Source organism: Fukomys damarensis, unplaced genomic scaffold (assembly GCF_012274545.1).
Source record: "Fukomys damarensis isolate Sample0158 unplaced genomic scaffold, DMR_v1.0_HiC HiC_scaffold_21, whole genome shotgun sequence".
Taxonomy (NCBI): Eukaryota; Metazoa; Chordata; class Mammalia; order Rodentia; family Bathyergidae; genus Fukomys; species Fukomys damarensis.
In genome coordinates this window covers 22,600,711-22,617,680 of record NW_022900933.1, presented here as the reverse complement: position 1 = coordinate 22,617,680, position 16,970 = coordinate 22,600,711, and the positions used below count along the sequence as shown (strand labels likewise).

Here is a 16,970-nt window from a genome sequence, read left to right as displayed (position 1 = left end):
CTGGGGGAATGCATTCGATAGTGAACCAATATAATGTTAGTTAGGGTTTTGTACATGCCTTTTATCAGACTCAGGAAATTCTCTTTCATTATTGGTATGCCAAGAGTTTTTATTATTGGTGGTCATACATTTTATCGATACTTTTTCTGCATTTATGGAGATGGTCTCACAGTATTTTCTTGTACAACACATTTATGGATAATGTCTATAGTATTCCTGGGAAGTATTTTGAAGATACCACCATGATCTTGTACCACACAGTTTGGTGTTACCTGAGCCCTACAGTGGAACTATGAGCACTTAGGCCTGTTATTATTTTCAGTTTCTCCTCCATCGCCATCTCTACAGAGCAAGTCTCTTATTTTAGTAAAGTTGGAACTATGGGTGTTTCTCATTTCACTCATCTGTATTTTCTAAATTTTCTTCAATGGATTGGATTAATTGTATTTTTAAAGTTATGTGTAATTAATTAGATTACAGATTTTTGGACTTCAGACCCATTCCTTTCAAATCTAAGATTGTATCCAAGTGACCTTGATCCCATCCATCGTTTAATGCTACAAGGTCTCCTTTTACCTCTGTCACAACTTAAGCTTCCTAGATGAACTCCTAGTATAGTTATGCGCAACAGGCTTTTCTTTAGCACCTTCCTTGGGAACTTACTGGCCAGCGTGGAAAAATCAGCAGCAGAATAAACCTTCTAGGATGATAGCGGTGTAGACCAGGAAGTTCAGCCTGCTTCTGAGTTCTTAGTGACTTCCAACAGATGAAGTCTGAATCTAGAGTGACTTTCCTCAGGCAACTCTTCCTCACCTTGCCTTTGCAACCTATGTGGTCTTCCCACCTGATGCAATAGAGGCCTGGAGCTAAAGGAAGCCTCCTCAGACTGGATCATAGGTGTAATTATGGAACAGGGACCCAAGAGAGGGTCTATTTCTAGACTGCCGTGCTTATTTTATTTTATTTTTTAGAACAGGAGTTGTTACCTGGAGAGCTACAAATCCTTGATAATTCATTTCCCCTCTTTTGAAGAGAAGTGTCACTTGACTGCCAGCAGTTAGAGTAGGCTTGATCAGAGGAGTCACAGAGTGACCCCTGCCCACAAGGAGCCCTTTCAAGTCACTGTCTTGTCAAAGTAGCCACTATTCTCTTCCTTTCTAATCACAAGTTCCTAGAGAGAAGGGGTATTTTCTGTTTTTTTCTTAATATTTACTGAATATTTAATGAATATCAATTATGTTCATTGCCTTATATTGATTATTAAAGTTAGAAATGTAACCTAAGCAAAAAAACAAAACAAAACAAAAAAACACAAAATGATTACATGCACTCTTTATTTTTCATCAGTATAATGAAGATAACTTAAGTTGTATAGCATGGTATATTTTACAAATGGCAGTCAATTGCATTCATGTGTCCCATTTGGTGCTCACAACCACCTTATGGCATATAGGACAGATTATTATTAACCTATTTAAAACGAGGCAACTGAGACTGGAAATTGAAAAACTTACCCAGGACCGGCCAGTTCTAATGAAATTGAACCTCGGGCCCAATGCTGCCTGCAGTATAGCAGTGAACGTAGATCTCTTGGGCTCAGATCTTAGTTCCTCCATTTACCAGCTTTTTGACTTTGGCCAGTCACCTAACCTCTGTGCCTCAGCGTCCCCTTTACTGAAGTAGGGGTAATGGTGAGACCTACCTCATGCATGTCTCTTGGGATCAAATGAGGTCTACAGCTCTAGGCAGAGCACCTAACTTACAGTAGTACATGGCTGGCTGTGCCGTGACAGTTGTCTTGGAGGTGGCAGAGGTGATTTAACATTCTTTCCTCCTGTCAACTATCTTTCTGCTCTGGAAATGTGATGTCTACTCCAGAAAGCACTAGAGTACTCCAGACATATTTCACAAGTTACTGTAAGGCCCAGAGTTAGAGAATCTAATCCCAAATGAAGAAAAACTCAACCATAAAGACCCCTTTCCCCAGTCCAATCTGCCCTGATACAAAGTCAGTAGGTGCTTATCTCCTCTTACACATGCATCTCTTGACACTCATTTTAATCAGAAATCTTAAGAACGTTTTAGATAGGATAGTTACATGCTTCCTCTAAATATTTCAGCCTTTATCATATTCATTCTGACTGGTATCTGTTCTTGAAGAAAGCATAGAAATCCCTGTGCTGAAGCAGGGGCCCAACCCACTGGTAGAGTATGTGCTTGTCATGCACAGAACCCTGGGTTTAACCCCAGCACTAAAAGAAAGAAATTCTTGATGGCATACAGTGCGTGCTCTTGAAAAGCAAAGCCTCTATATTTTGTATTGCAAAACCTGCCCTACCATTCCGCTAAGGTTCTTAGTGGTGGGAAGACACTTCCACCTTTAAGTCTATGCTTGACTTCTCTCATTGTGTAGAGAAGAGGAGGTGGCAGATAACAGCGTACACTGATCAGCTGTGTGCCTAATGGCAAAGGAAATTTAAGCTGAGTCCTAGGCAAGGCCTTCAAGGTAGAACACAAAGGCTGCTGTTTTTAAAGAACAGAAGGCAGCATGTTTGTCAACATTTCATGATGTGTCACAGTTGGGCAAGAAGCTTTAGATTTGCAAACAGCAACCTTGATCCCATTACCTCATCTCTGTCTGTGGAAGTCCCTGACTTCAAATGTTAACAAGAATCATGTTTACTTGATGAAACAAATCATCACCATTGGTTATCCTTTATCCAGTATCACACTCTGTGGCTTTTAACATATCCTATGTATACTCCCACTGAGATAGCCAAATATTACATTTACATCTAGAATTACTACATTTAATACTCTGTTCTCAGAAGTCCCTCAGCATATATAGCACACATGCTAACAACTTTATCAGACACAGTGTCTTCCCACAGCCTGCTTTGAATGCTGTCCCATGAAATTCTTATCCTGAAATATTAAGCAAAAAAAATGTAGGCTGTAAAACTCTGCATGTAGGGGACTGGGGATTTGGCTCAGTGGTTCTACCACATGCCTTGCAAGTGCAAGGGCCCAAGTTCGATCCCGGGTACTCCACAAAAAACACCTACATGTAGAATAATCTTTATAAATATGTGTTTATTACTGTGTGTGTGCACGGTACACAGCTTGAAAGAAACACTGACGGTATCATGATCAGCATGGGTGACAGCAGGATTTAGGTTCTTTTAGTGGTACATGCTTCTGCATCTTCTGAGTATTTTACAGTTTCTTCCATAAAATTGAAGAAGTTTAATCTTTTTTATATTTATGTGCTTTGAAGCAGATTCACATGTGAGTGCATTCAATTCAGTATGCTTTAAATCAAGAGTCACTTCTACCTGAGGCAAAACACTTGATCCTGTGCTCCTAGGGACAAGTAGTGGCTTATTCTATTAATAACGGAGTAGCTTAGGTTGGTCATAAACATCAGAAGTTTATTTCTCATGGTTCTGGAGGCTAAGGAGTGTAAAATCAAAGTGTCTGCAGGTTCAGTATCTGGTGAAGACCTGGTCTCTACTTCCAAGATGATATCTTAATGCTTTGGTGTTTATCTGACAGAAGGCAATAGGGCCTCGCTAATTCCCTAAAGCCCTTTTGTAAGGGTTCTGTCCCTTACATGAAGGCCAAGTCTTTATGACTTATGATTCCAACATGTGAGTTTTAGGGTGATACAGTATTAAACCATTAAGAGATGGGGAACAGGTAGATTAAATGGCATCTGTCAGTTCAGGATGTATAAAGATAAGTGAAAGCTCTTGCCATTCCCACTTTGCCCTATTCTCTCATTACTTGATTTCAGTTCTTTTTTCAGAAACGCTTAGGATCTCCAGGAAACTACTGAAAATTATGTAATGTAAATAAGTATCTTGTGACAGAACTGTAGTTGGTATAGACAAGTTTAGGTTTGATATATCTGAAATAAATCTTTATTCCAAGAAAGCTGTCTATGCATCTCTGAAATGTACCAACTGCCCACCTGGAAATGGACCACTCAAATAATGAGGAATTTAAGAACCTAAAGTGACCTCAGTATCTAAATAGTAATTACAGGACTGTGGAATTACTAATTACAGGGCTGTGCAATTAATTACAGGACTGTGGATCAAGGACTTTTATATTTGCTTCCAAACAACTCTGTGGAATTAAACAGAGCTTACAGTTTATTCCATGTTATAGTGAGGAAATTAGCACAGTAGCAACGGGTAGAGATGAGACTCGACATAAAACTCTCTGTCCCACGGTTTTATCAAAGGCCTCACAGTGCTAAATGTCTCTCTCCCAAGATCTTCCCCAATACTCTAAGGAATACTCACAATAATAATATTAAGTATTTGTATAATGTTTGTTAAATACACTTCATCTACATGAACTTAGCCCTCATACCAACTTAAGAGGCAAATAAATACTTTTCAATCTCCATTTTACAGTTGAGAGAGCTGAGGCCTTGTACTTTAAAGTAACTTATCCAAGGTCACAGGGCTAGTAGATGGAGCTGTCAGGATATGAATGAGCATGGAGTCCATTCTCTTGACCAGCTGACAATTGTAGTTCGGCCCATCTCCTTCCCATGTGTTGGTGGATCCAGGTGAAAGATGACAATTTTTCCAAGAGTCCTAAAACTCCCTACCTTCAGACTTAAAGTTGAAGAATGTCTTTTGTATTAAACAAAATAATACTATTCTTTCCTCTTGTAGAAAGAGTAATGGAAAGTAGAGAGAAACAGTAAAACTGAAATGTTTTTGCTCAATAGTGAGACAAGTAGTAAGGGTTCTAGGAATTTATACCTGTCCGTAGTTCTTAAAAGAATCTTTTCAGCCACCTCTAGCTTGACAGCTAAGGAGCTTGCATTGCAAGCAACAGAAGTCAATTGTACTAATGTTACACAAAAGGAATTTATTTTAAGAATATAGCTTCCAGAATCAGAAAAAAAGCTGAAAAAAAACACTGAAGTGTCAATAAGTTAGTATATCAGCTTTTACAGCATTACAACCCACCTACAAATTCAGTGGCTGAAGAGACAGTATTTTGTTTGGCCCGTGATTCTGCAGGTTAGCAGTCTGAGCAGGTTTTAAGCATTCCCCAGTATCTTCAAGGCTCAGCTGAACTCCTAGGATACTCATGGATCTGTAGTCTGTTGCCTGGTTGGCCAGTGTCTTAATTCTTCTCTCTCTGGTTGCTCATCCCTTGGAAGGTCACTTACACGATGGTCTCAGGTTCCAACTGCAGGAAAAAAAGGCAAGCCCCAGGCACAAGAACTGTTTGCAGTGTATGAATTTCATCTTAACCAAAGCAAGTGCCATGAACAAACTCAGAGTCGGTATGGGAGGGGACTTCCCAATCCGTAGAGATATGGAGATTATATCTCTCACATATTGTGTATTGTGATATCTCTCACATAGGGTGTATTGGTCAGCTTTCCCATTGCTAGTACAAAACACCTAATATCCACAATTTAAAGAAGAATTTTAATTTGGCTGTTTGAGATTTCAGTCCATGGCTGGCTGCCTGGAAGGCAGTAAAATCATAACTAAAAAAAAAAAAAATCATGGCAGCTGGGAAAAGCACCAGGGAGGGAGAGGCCAGGAACCAGTATAGTACCAAAAGTCATGTCTCCATGACCCATTCAGACACACCAAGAGTGTGCTTTACTAATAAATTCCCTAGGGGACTCTCATGCCAATCAAGTTGACCATCCAGTTTACAGTCACAGTCGGCAAACCATGGCAGCTTACTTCAAGATACAGTGACTATTTAGATGCTCTTTAGGGTTCCTCCATCTCAGTCATTTAGCCCCTACCATTTTCCTGCCCTTGAGTAAATTCCATTCAAGATTTCCAAAGATAATCTGACTTTGTTTGAGTCTTATACTTCAGGGATGGAGCACCTTGACTGGCAATCCATGGAGACTTAATTGAGAAGGGGAAAGCTCCCCAGAGGACAATTAGGAAACTATAACCCAAAGTAGTAGGGGAGGGGTGATCATTATATCAACTTTGTCCTTCCCCTCTGAGCCGTGTTGACTTTTTCTAAGAATTTATTAAAGGCAGAAATAACCATCTCAGCCTGTCGCTTGAATAACGGAAGATTTAAAACATTTAAGTCAAAGGGCTCTTGCTACAAAGAATATATTAAGTTCTCATGGGGATCCCCTCTTCATACCATGGCTATGTATTCCTTGGGTACCAGATGTATAGCCAAGAAAGGGACATGAAAATACTAGGATTCGGAGGTGAAATCACAGGGTCCATGCCCCTGGCAGCAAATGCAACAGTTATTTGCTTAGGTCAGTTTCATAATTTATACAAAATAGGAGGACTCTTTAAAAACTTTAAAAGTTTAAAAATTTCTAGAAAGCAAGGAAGGGTAAAATTGAAGTCAATTTTAAGATATTCGAAGCAACAGGTATAGTAACGGTGTCACCAGGGATCTGGGATGCTGGAATTATTACCCAAATAACAGAAAAGTTTAAGGGAATAATAGGTCCTTCTTATATGCAGAAAATACCTTTCCTTGTGGACTGACGGCCAAGGCCACTTTTTCTGGTGATTCTGTCCTGCTTTCCCAAAAACATTAAAACAGCACCATTCACAGGGAAAGGTAATAAGGAAAAAGAAAAAAATGAGAAAATGAAAAAATGGAAATAAAATTTTTGTAAATAAGGAAGGGAGGAGAGGGTGAAGGGAGGGCAGGGATAAGGGGAAAAAATGAGAACCAAGACCTGTCATGTAAGGGTACAAGATCCCAATGATGAATGTTAAGTGTACTGTATCCTCAAAATGTACCAATAAACTCAATGAGGAAAAAAACCCCACCATTCTCTTTAGTTTGCATCCGTGGGTACTAGGCACCTCATAAGTACCTGAACTTTTCCTTGTGGTGTGGGAGGAAAGCCTCGTCTAATACTGGATTTTTGGCTATGGTTTTATTTTAATAAGTCAATAAAATGGAATTGTGGATAATGGTTAACTTTGTGCTCAAGACAGTTAGCTTCTGGTTGTTTTTACTGGGGAAATTTGCCAGCCTTTTATCCCCCTCATTGTTTCTGGTACTGGTAGCACCAGTTATCACTGACAGGAAAGATCTAACTGCTGCTTTCTCAACCTAGGGTATACCTAAGCTATTTGTATCCTTTAAGGTTAATTAGTATTTGCAGTCAAGGTATAGTTTAAACGTTATTTTGGGAAAAATACAGCATTGTCTTTATAAGGGAAGAATATCGATAAACTTTTTGGGAGGTATTACTGGAGATTGAACCCAGGGAGCGCTGAGCTACATCTGCAGCCCTTTAAATTTTTTTTAAAATTTTGAAACAGACCCTTGCTTGTGTCTCTCAGGCTGGCCTCTCACTTGAGATCCTCATGCTTCAGACTTGCTAGTAACTGAGATTATAGGCATGTACCACTATTCCCGGCACAGAAATTTTAATTTCTTTTAATTTTAATTTTTTAATATACCCTTTACTTCACATGAGATATTTGTTTTTTAACACCAAAACATTATGAAATATTACCTTCTAATGCTAACACATATATACTAGTGAAATGTATCGTTCTAATAGTGGAAAGGGAAATCTGAACTCTTACTATTTGCCTTTCAGGAGAAATTAAAAACTTAGTCAAAGTTACATAGCTAATTAGTTGCCAATACATAATTGAAACCAAGGCTCTGAATTCAGATTATAGGTTCCTGCTTTATATTACTCACACTGCAGTATTATCATGGTTGACTTCGTGTGAATAAATATGCATCAAACGTATTATTTCAATGGCAACATGGGATTCCATCTTAACGGTGTAACAATTTGTATAACGAATCTCCCATTGTTGAGCATTTAGGTTGTTTATAATTTTTCAGTGACCCACACATTGCTATGATAAACAGCCACTGTGTACATTGCTACATGCTTGTCTCATTGTTTTCTTAGAATAAACTCCTGATTCTTGAGTCACTTTTTTTTTAAACTCATCTACAAATTTTCAAATTCCCTCTCAGGAAAAAAAAAAATTTTTTTTTTTGAGACAGGGTGTCACTGTAGTTGAGACTGACCTGGAACTCTCTGTGTAGCCCAGGCTGGTCTCGAACTCACAGCGATCCTCCTGTCTCAGCCTCCCAAGTACTGGGATTAAAGGTGTGCGCCACCATTACCAGCTTCAGGAAAAAATTTTAATACTCCCAGTAGAGTGTAAATTTCCCCAGTTGTCAACAACACTATTATTATTGATTCTAAATCATTGTTTCTTTGCTATGGGAACAATGATATTTTATTTTATAAGGTTAATCTTTTTTCTTTAATAGTTATTAGGCATTTATATTCCTTCATTAATTTTTCATTCTCTTTATCCTATTTATTTGTGAGAGTATATTCACTTTATTAAGGAAACATTTATTAAGGAAATAAACTTTGCCACATAAAATGCAAATATTTATGCTCAGAAAATTTATATACAGATAAATTTTATTTTTGTATGAAAGGCCAAAGTAATCCTCTGCTAAAAATATATAAGACCCAAGCTTTATAAAAGCAGTATGTCAATGTGGTGGTGCATACCTGTAATCCCAGCACTCAGGAGACTGAGGCAGGAGGATCTCCATGAGTTTGAGGCCAGCTGGGGCTACATAAAAAGTTTGAGGTCAGTCTGAACTACATAGCATGATCTTTTCTCAAAAACAAAAACAAAACAAAAAAATAGAAGATGGTCTCTGTGTTAAATGAGAAAAGAAGCAAAATTAAGACTGCACAGTAAGGCAGGGATCAAACTTGGGACTTTGTGCTTGCAAGGCAGGCAGCAGAACCACTGAGCTAAATTCTTGACCCTGAAAGGATAGGTTTTTAAAACTATTGTAATTATGGGACATGAAACTTCCAGTCGAGAGAGAATTTTGAAACAATCTTTTGATGTTTTTAAATGGCTGACAGAGAGAAAATAGAATCTTTAAAAGTTAATTCAGAATTTTTCTGGCCCAGGGATTTAGCTCAATAGTTCTGCCGCCTGCCATGCAAACTCAAGGACCCGAGTTCAATCCCTGGGACCAAAAAAAAAAAAAAAAAGTTTTTTTCCTTCAAATTTAAAGATATTTCATTTACATTGTACTATGAGTTTAATGCTACAAAATTATGAAGAGTTTGGTGTGATTTTTAAATAACTTGATTTGAAAGGAATTTATTATAAAAAATGATTTTCAGTAGAGACAAAAGCCTTTCTCTCTCTCTCTCTCTTTTTTTTTTTTTTTTTTTTTTTTTTTTGGCTCGGGAGATGACAAGAAATGATAATTTGAGGACAAGAGTTTCAAAAGAAGGGAATCCTTTGGAGAAAGCCACTCTCCAAAGGAAGAGGATTTCAGCTCCTTTTTAAACCAGGGCGTGGTGATGAGCTCCAAGGCTAGAAAAAAGATCACCCTTAGCACGGTGGGGCCCCAGGGTGGTTTGGCGGAAACACTGCCCTGCAGAAGTCCTTAGAACTAGCTGGGTAGGAGTGGGGAGTTCTGAGATCACCCCTTCTCCAGTTCTCTAGAAACGATGCCTTAGGATCCCAAGGAGGTAATTATATTTCACTCAGGTCCCAGTGTTCCTCTTAGCCTGCATTGCTAATAATAAACACATGAAGTACAAACGCTTTGGATTTGGTTTATTGCCTGATCCCTTTCCCTTCTTATCCCAGAACATAAATCACACATCTACAAAGGTGAATTTGAAAGAGATTCTCATCTTTAGTTTTTAAGTGTCTTAGTCCTTTTGTAGTGCTGAGCAATGTAGAGAATACTCTGTGCTCTTTGTATTTTTGAGGTAGATGTCTTTAGCCTACTTTCTCAAAATGATGCTTTTAATTAAAGGAATTGCTATCTACTTGAATACATTTCTTGGCAGGACAGATGACAAGCCAGTCATGCACGTGTGATTACATATGTAAAATTGTGTGTGGTATTGCTGATGACAGTGTAGATTTTCAGTATCCATTGTCCTCTGATTCCAAATGCCTGGCAGTAGAAATAATGGGTGGAATGGTGGTAGAGAAGAACCCCATACACTTCCTCCCGTGACATGGAAAATAGGAGAGCTACTCCAAATCAAAGTCTCTTTTCTCACTCAATAAACTACTAAGTGTTTACTATATGTCAGACATTTATTATCTGTGCCAAACCTTTATCAGAATCCATTCCTCCTTGCTAACAGCCTCGTTTTCCTCGCTCTCCCTCCCTTTCCAAACCAGTGCAGACACACAGGGTCCTTACTGAAAAAGTTTGGGTTGTTCCCTCATTAAGACTTAAATCTAGGGCTGGGGATTTAGCTCAGTGGTTCTGCCACCTATCTTGGAGCACAAGGACCTGAGTTCGATCCCCAGTACAAAAAAGAAAAAGACTTAAGTCTAGTGTCTCCTTTCTTGAAGACCATGCCACAGTAGAGTTTTATTGGTAGTAATCTTTTTTTAAATATATTAAAATAAACCCCAGGATGGAAATGCTAGAGGGAAAAAAGCTTATGTCATGAGCATTTTCTCATATTACTCGAACACATAAACATTTTAATGGCTGGGTATTATTCCATTGTGTGCCTCAGTTTCTTAACATTCATACAATTGTTGGACAGTTGAAATTTTCCCTTTATTTTTCCATGTTATAAATAGTTCTAAAATGCGCATATTTGTTTTTGCAACTTGGCTCACAATTTGATTTATTTCTTTTTTGGGGGTGGTACCAGGGATCAAACTCAAACCTTGCACTTGCAAGGAAGGCCACGGCACCACTGAGCTAAATCCCCAGCCCTGATTTATTTCTTTAGGGTTGAACTGTTAAGTCATTGTTTATGAACATTTCTTATAATCTAAATTGTGAGACCTCATTTCAGAGCATTTTTATCCATTTATTCCCATTGAGGGTCTGTTTAGTGTTCCTGTCTGTCATAGTACCCTTACCCTCACTAAATATTGAAAACTTTTAAAATCTTCACTGATTTTTTTTGGTTTAATTGTTATTTTTCTTATTATTATGAAGACTGGATATTTTTCACTTTTATTAGACATTTTTAGTTTCTCATTCATGATTTACCTGTTTATGGTCTTTGCCCATATTTCCATTGGACATTTTGTTTTTCTGATTCATTTCCATGAACTTACATACATATTAAGGGTGTTAACATTTGATCTTTAATATTTATTGATCTTATGTGGGCTAGAATATTTGCAAGTGTGTTATTTATATAATATACTATCATTATCACCAACAGAAAATAACTTGCTTTTTTAATAAGGCCAGTTTATACTACTTTACATAGGAAGTAGTTTTCAATGTTTAAAACTTAAGAATATATACCTTAGAAATAAGTATAAGAAATATCCACTGTATTATCATTTTATTCAGTGTGATGGCCCTGCCTTTGTTCTCATTGCAAAATCACGAGCTCTGTCCCCAGACCAGTTGAGACAGGTAATGTGCTACTTTGGAATTTACTGAATTCTAGATAAAATTCCAGTAATCCTCATTCCCCTGTATCAGTTTTCCATAACTCAGAATGGTAGCCCCTGATATGTTCTCCTTTTCCTTTTAGATAATTCTTCCTCACTTCAGGAAGATGAAGAGGTAGAGATGGAAGCCATCAGCTGGCAAACCAGCAGTCCACCCATGAATGGGCACCCGGCCCCTCCAGTGACCTCTGCTCGTTTCCCCAGCTGGGTCACTTTTGATGACAATGAAGTCAGCTGCCTTTTGCCACCAGTCACCTCTCCTCTGAAGCCAAATACATCACTCGTGACACCTGTGACTCCAGTTGTACCTTATAACTCAACTGGGTCATTCAAGAGGGATCGTCCCAAGAGCACTTTGATGAGCTTCTCCAAAGTTCAGAAGCTGGACATTTCCTCCCTAAACCATCCACCCTCTGCAACTGAGGCACCACCTTGGAGGGCCACCAATCCTTTTTTGAATGAGACACTCCAGGATGTCCAGCCTTCCCCTATCAACCCTTTCAGTGCTTTCTTTGAGGAACAGGAGAGGCGCTCCCAAAAAAGTTCCATTTCCAGCACCACAGGGAAGAGCCAAAGAGATTCCCTCATTGTCATCTACCAGGATGCCATCAGTTTTGATGATTCAAGCAAAAACCTGTCCCACTCTGATGCTGTTGAAAAACTCAAACAGCTCCAGATCGATGATCCCGATCACTTCAGCACTGCAGCACTCCCTGACGATGACCCAATAGCCTGGATTGAACTAGATGCTCACTCACCTAGCTCAGCACTGACTCAGCCCAGAGATGGCTGGCCGATGATGCTCAGGATCCCCGAGAAGAAAAACATCATGTCCTCCAGGCACTGGGGACCGATCTACATCAAACTGACAGACACTGGTTACCTGCAGCTATATTATGAGCAGGGCCTAGAAAAACCATTCCGTGAGTTCAAACTGGAGATCTGCCATGAGGTTTCAGAACCTCGGCTTCAAAACTATGATGAGAATGGTAGGATCCACAGCTTGCGGATAGACCGCGTTACCTACAAAGAGAAGAAGAAATATCAACCTAAACCCGCTGTGGCCCACACAGCAGAGAGGGAACAAGTGATTAAGCTGGGCACCACCAATTATCATGACTTCCTGAGCTTCATCCGTGCAGTTCAGGACCGGCTCATGGATCTGCCAGTATTGTCAATGGACTTGAGCACCGTTGGCTTGAACTATCTTGAAGAGGAGATTACAGTGGATGTCAGAGATGAATTCTCTGGTATTATACGCAAAGGAGACAACCAAATTCTCCAGCACCATGTCTTGACTCGGATCCACATTCTGAGTTTCCTTTCTGGGCTTGCTGAATGCCGATTGGGCCTCAATGACATTCTCATCAAAGGAAATGAAATCGTTTCCCGGCAAGACATCATGCCCACCACGACCACCAAATGGATTAAACTCCATGAGTGCCATTTTCACGGGTGCGTGGATGAGGATGTGTTCAACAACTCTCGGGTTATTCTCTTCAACCCTTTGGATGCTTGCCGGTTTGAGCTGATGCGGTTCAGGACAGTGTTTGCTGAGAAGACCTTGCCTTTCACACTCAGGACAGCAGCAAGCATCAGTGGGGCAGAAGTGGAGGTGCAGAGCTGGCTGAGAATGTCACCAGGCTTCTCCTCCAACCGTGACCCTCTCACTCAGGTTCCCTGTGAGAATGTAATGGTGCGTTACCCAGTGCCCAGTAAGTGGGTGAAAAACTTCCGTAGGGAAAGTGTCCTGGGGGAGAAGTCTTTGAAAGCCAAAGTGAACCGAGGGGCGAGTTTTGGCTCAGCTAGCATCTCTGGCTCCGAGCCTGTCATGAGAGTAACTCTGGGGACTGCCAAGTATGAGCATGCCTTCAACTCCATTGTGTGGAGGATAAACCGACTGCCTGACAAAAACTCAGGTAGGTAGTGGTTTCTCCTCCCGGAAGTAACTGTGTGTTTGCTAAAGAGCCAGGACCAGTCTTCCACATCTGTGCCTGGATGAAGAACTTGCTTTTGTTGTTGAGGGGAATGCTGATGGAGAGGCAGGGGGACCAGAACAGTAGAAACATTTCCACAAAGTAAGTAACAAGCATAGTGACCCAGCTCACTCTAGCTTTTCGTCCCCTCATACATCTTCCATAGAACAGTGCATTACTCTGCCCAGCTGAGCTACCAAACAGCTTTCCTTGTAGCGTCTGATTTTCCATTCTTTGGGGACTCATTAATTAAAGTATTATCTGTGGTGTTGGAAGCAACCCATTTCCAGATCCTGGAAGGCTTCAGGGTTCTGCAGAAGCTTCTTTCTGACCATGCCCCAACTGAAAGTAAAAGGCAGGTTTAAGGCCAGGCATACACAGTCCAGCCTCTGTCAGTGATAACAGCTCGACTCAGAGTTTGGTTTTGGGATGTAGGGATAGGAAAGAGGCTGGAGATCCAGCAGAATACGAAGGTCCAAAGGGACCAAGGTTCCTTCACACAAAAGGTAAAGGAAGGAATGATAGGTTTGAACAAACAAACAAACAAACAGAAGAACTTTCCTCCCCTGGCTGGTCTGCTCATAGCCTTGGGGATGCTGTTATGCTTGAATGAGTCCAGAAGGCAATTGCTTTCCTTGCAGGTCCAGTGAGATTTAGTGAATGACAAAATGAGGCGGCAATCAAAGCAGCTCTAACAGCTTTATTTCTTAGAGTACATCCGGGCCACCCACCCCCACAGCAGGCAGTAAGCCTGTGATTCCATGAACCCTTAAGACACTTCTCTGGTTTATAATAAATTTTGCCCATCTGTTAATGAAAGTGGGTTTGCTAGCGAAGCAAAAAGAATAAGGTTTAGGGAGACTCCTGATTGAAACTGTCGCTCTTAAACCCCACGCGTGTCTTTGTAGTGGACCTCTCCTGCTCCGCGTGGGGAGGGACGGTGTTCCCGTACCCTGCCTGTGCAGTGTAGTGAGAGCAGCGACAGTGCTGGGGAGTGGAGCACACCAGGCATTCCGTGTCAGACACTGGGTGTAGCATTGCAAACTGAAGAGACAATTGGGCTGCTGTGTTTGAGGCTGGGTTTGTTACCTTCACTTTCTAAACCGACAGAATTTTAAAACAAAGTCTCCCTTTCTGTGCTTGTTGACTCATTTCCCTGAAAATAGCACTGTCCAATATTCTCCTGCAGAGGGCGCCGAGGTTTCGGTCTCCGCGGTGGGGCCTGTCTGACTTGAAAGGGGGAAAGAAACCCTCCTTCTACCATGCCCAGAAGCCCTTAGGAAGACAAGCTGTGGGATATTGAGTTTTCCAGCCCTTCAAGCTACAGCTGAGAAATGAAGGCCGGGGAGGTGAACTGACCTGACTCTTTTGCAATCATATGGCCACATCCAGGAGTGTTTTCTCAGTCCTCCAGTTCCTCTTAATAGACAAAGCCAAATAGACGCACACTTGAAATAATTCCCACTCTAAGAACAGAGATTTGCCATTTTTCCAGTGTATATAAACAAACCTAAAACGATTCTAAAATACAGAACAGTATTGTGTCATAGGACTTTTGGTTATAAAGCAACATAGATGAGCCTGAAGCAAGAAAATCGAGTTGAATGAATACGGACAGCTCAGAGAACCGAAGGAAAGGTTGAAACAACAGAGCTCAGAAGGACAGCTCTAAAACAAGCTGCTAACAGAAGCACATGGAAGTCTTCTCAGGCTGCTGCCACAGAGGCAAACTGTCACTGTCATGTTCTGCCCTGCTGCCATTTGGCTTGAGTCATGGGCGTCTAGAGCAGTTTGTTGCTACAGTACCAAGCATCAGGACGTATGCAAAACAGGAAAGATTATCTTCTAAAGGGAGAGAAAGGAAAAAGTATTTGCTACCAGAAGGAAGGGGAAATGGGCACAGGACAGGAAAAAGTAGTAAATGTCCAGCAGACATTGTCCACAGTGCTTTTCTAATGGAGAGTTTTTCTTAATTTTAGAAGGTGCCAAAATGCACCCCAAGACATGAAACATTCTCTCCAGCAGAAGTAGCTTTCTTTGTTGGAATTCTAGTTCTCATTAGACCAGGTGAAGAGACCACATTCCCAGTGTTAGCTTTTATGGGGGGGGGATCTAAATAATTAATTTTCCCAATTTCATCAAGGAAGATGATATAATTTGTGGGTTCATCCTGTTCACTACCATGAATTAAGTTATACCATATTTCCAAATTATGCTTCTCTGTCCACCAGCCTGACACATCTCATAGCTGGAGTTTTCAGAGTTTGCTGTGAATATGCGTTGGTGGAATGAGAGGAGGGAGTCATTCTGCAAAAGAAATGACTTCTAAATATTCCAAAAATGTGCAAATAAAGGTGATTAGGTAAAAATGGTTGCCTAAATTGCTACCGAATAAAGAGGGTCTACTATATATTTTTACAGCAGTCTAATCCCATGGCAGTATATCAAGAAGAATTTAGGTCACAGTTGGGAGTGAGAGGCGGATCTGAGTTTTATTCCCAGCTCTACCACATAATGGCAGTGTGACCTCAGGCAATTTACTTAACCCTCGCAGAGAAACTTAATTTTTCTCATCTATTAAATAGGGCTATTAATACTTAGATTATTCAGAGTGAAATTAGATAGTACTTTTAAGTGCTCAGCACCGTATCTGGCCTGTAATGAATACCTAATAAATGATATTATATAATTATATCTGCAATACACAATTAAAAAGATGGATTCATTTTTATAACATGTAAATTTTATTATATCTTAAATCCCTTTCCTAAAAAACAGTACCAATTGTTCAATTAATTTTCCAAAGTCTTACTCTTTACACATAGGTGTTGAATTATGTTACATTTGTGAAACAGCAAAACAAATACTTCACTCTGTAATGTTTTCCTTGGAGAGTGGGTGTGTATCTCCTTACTCTCTGAGACTGAAAAGCCTTGCCCAGACCAATAAAGAAAAGTGGAATTGTTTACTTGGGGAAAGCAGGGGACTATTTAGTTCCATAATTAAGCCTGAGCAGTTTCGTATTGGTCATCCGTAGCCAATTGCTACATGGGGGATCCTGCCACTAACCCTCTCTACCGGTCAACCTGCAAACCTGCTCTGGAGGTTTGGGGACCGTGAGGTTATGACTTAAGCAAAGTGCAGCCAGACTGCTGAGTTCAGTTTTAGGTCTGCCACTTTCTAGCTGCAGCTATGCCTCCAAGGGCCTCCATTTCCTCATCTGTAAAGGGATTGTTACAAAGACTGGGTTAGAAAATCTGTGTAAAGCATTTGGCATAGTACCAGGCACAGGGCCCTCAACAAATGTTTCTTGCTGTATCTGATGAGTGACCATGATGCTTCAATGTTTATATTCACAGCAATAAGCTCTTTCTTCAAAAATCTAATAACAATTTTTTAAACAAAAACCATAAATTTGCCATTCCAGTACAATAGAATTATCCATAGACTCACAGAATTAAGGAGTAGCAAGGGGCTGTGCCTGGCTTTGTGCAGTGGGCTCTGTGCCCACCACTTCATTGCTCCGCCATGTTTTTTT

General features: G+C 40.3%; 1 protein-coding gene across 3 annotated transcripts in view; it reads left to right on the top strand.

The window, feature by feature from the left end:
* Gtf2a1 (general transcription factor IIA subunit 1) overlaps nucleotides 1–16,970 on the top strand; it is a 170,724-nt gene that overhangs the window by 81,207 nt on the left and 72,547 nt on the right. For all 3 annotated transcript variants that reach the window (XM_033766721.1, XM_010616246.1, XM_010616245.1), the window contains exon 4: nucleotides 11,540–13,375. In XM_033766721.1, the coding sequence (XP_033622612.1) occupies nucleotides 11,540–13,375 (1,836 nt within the window). The remainder of the gene's footprint in view (nucleotides 1–11,539; nucleotides 13,376–16,970) is intronic.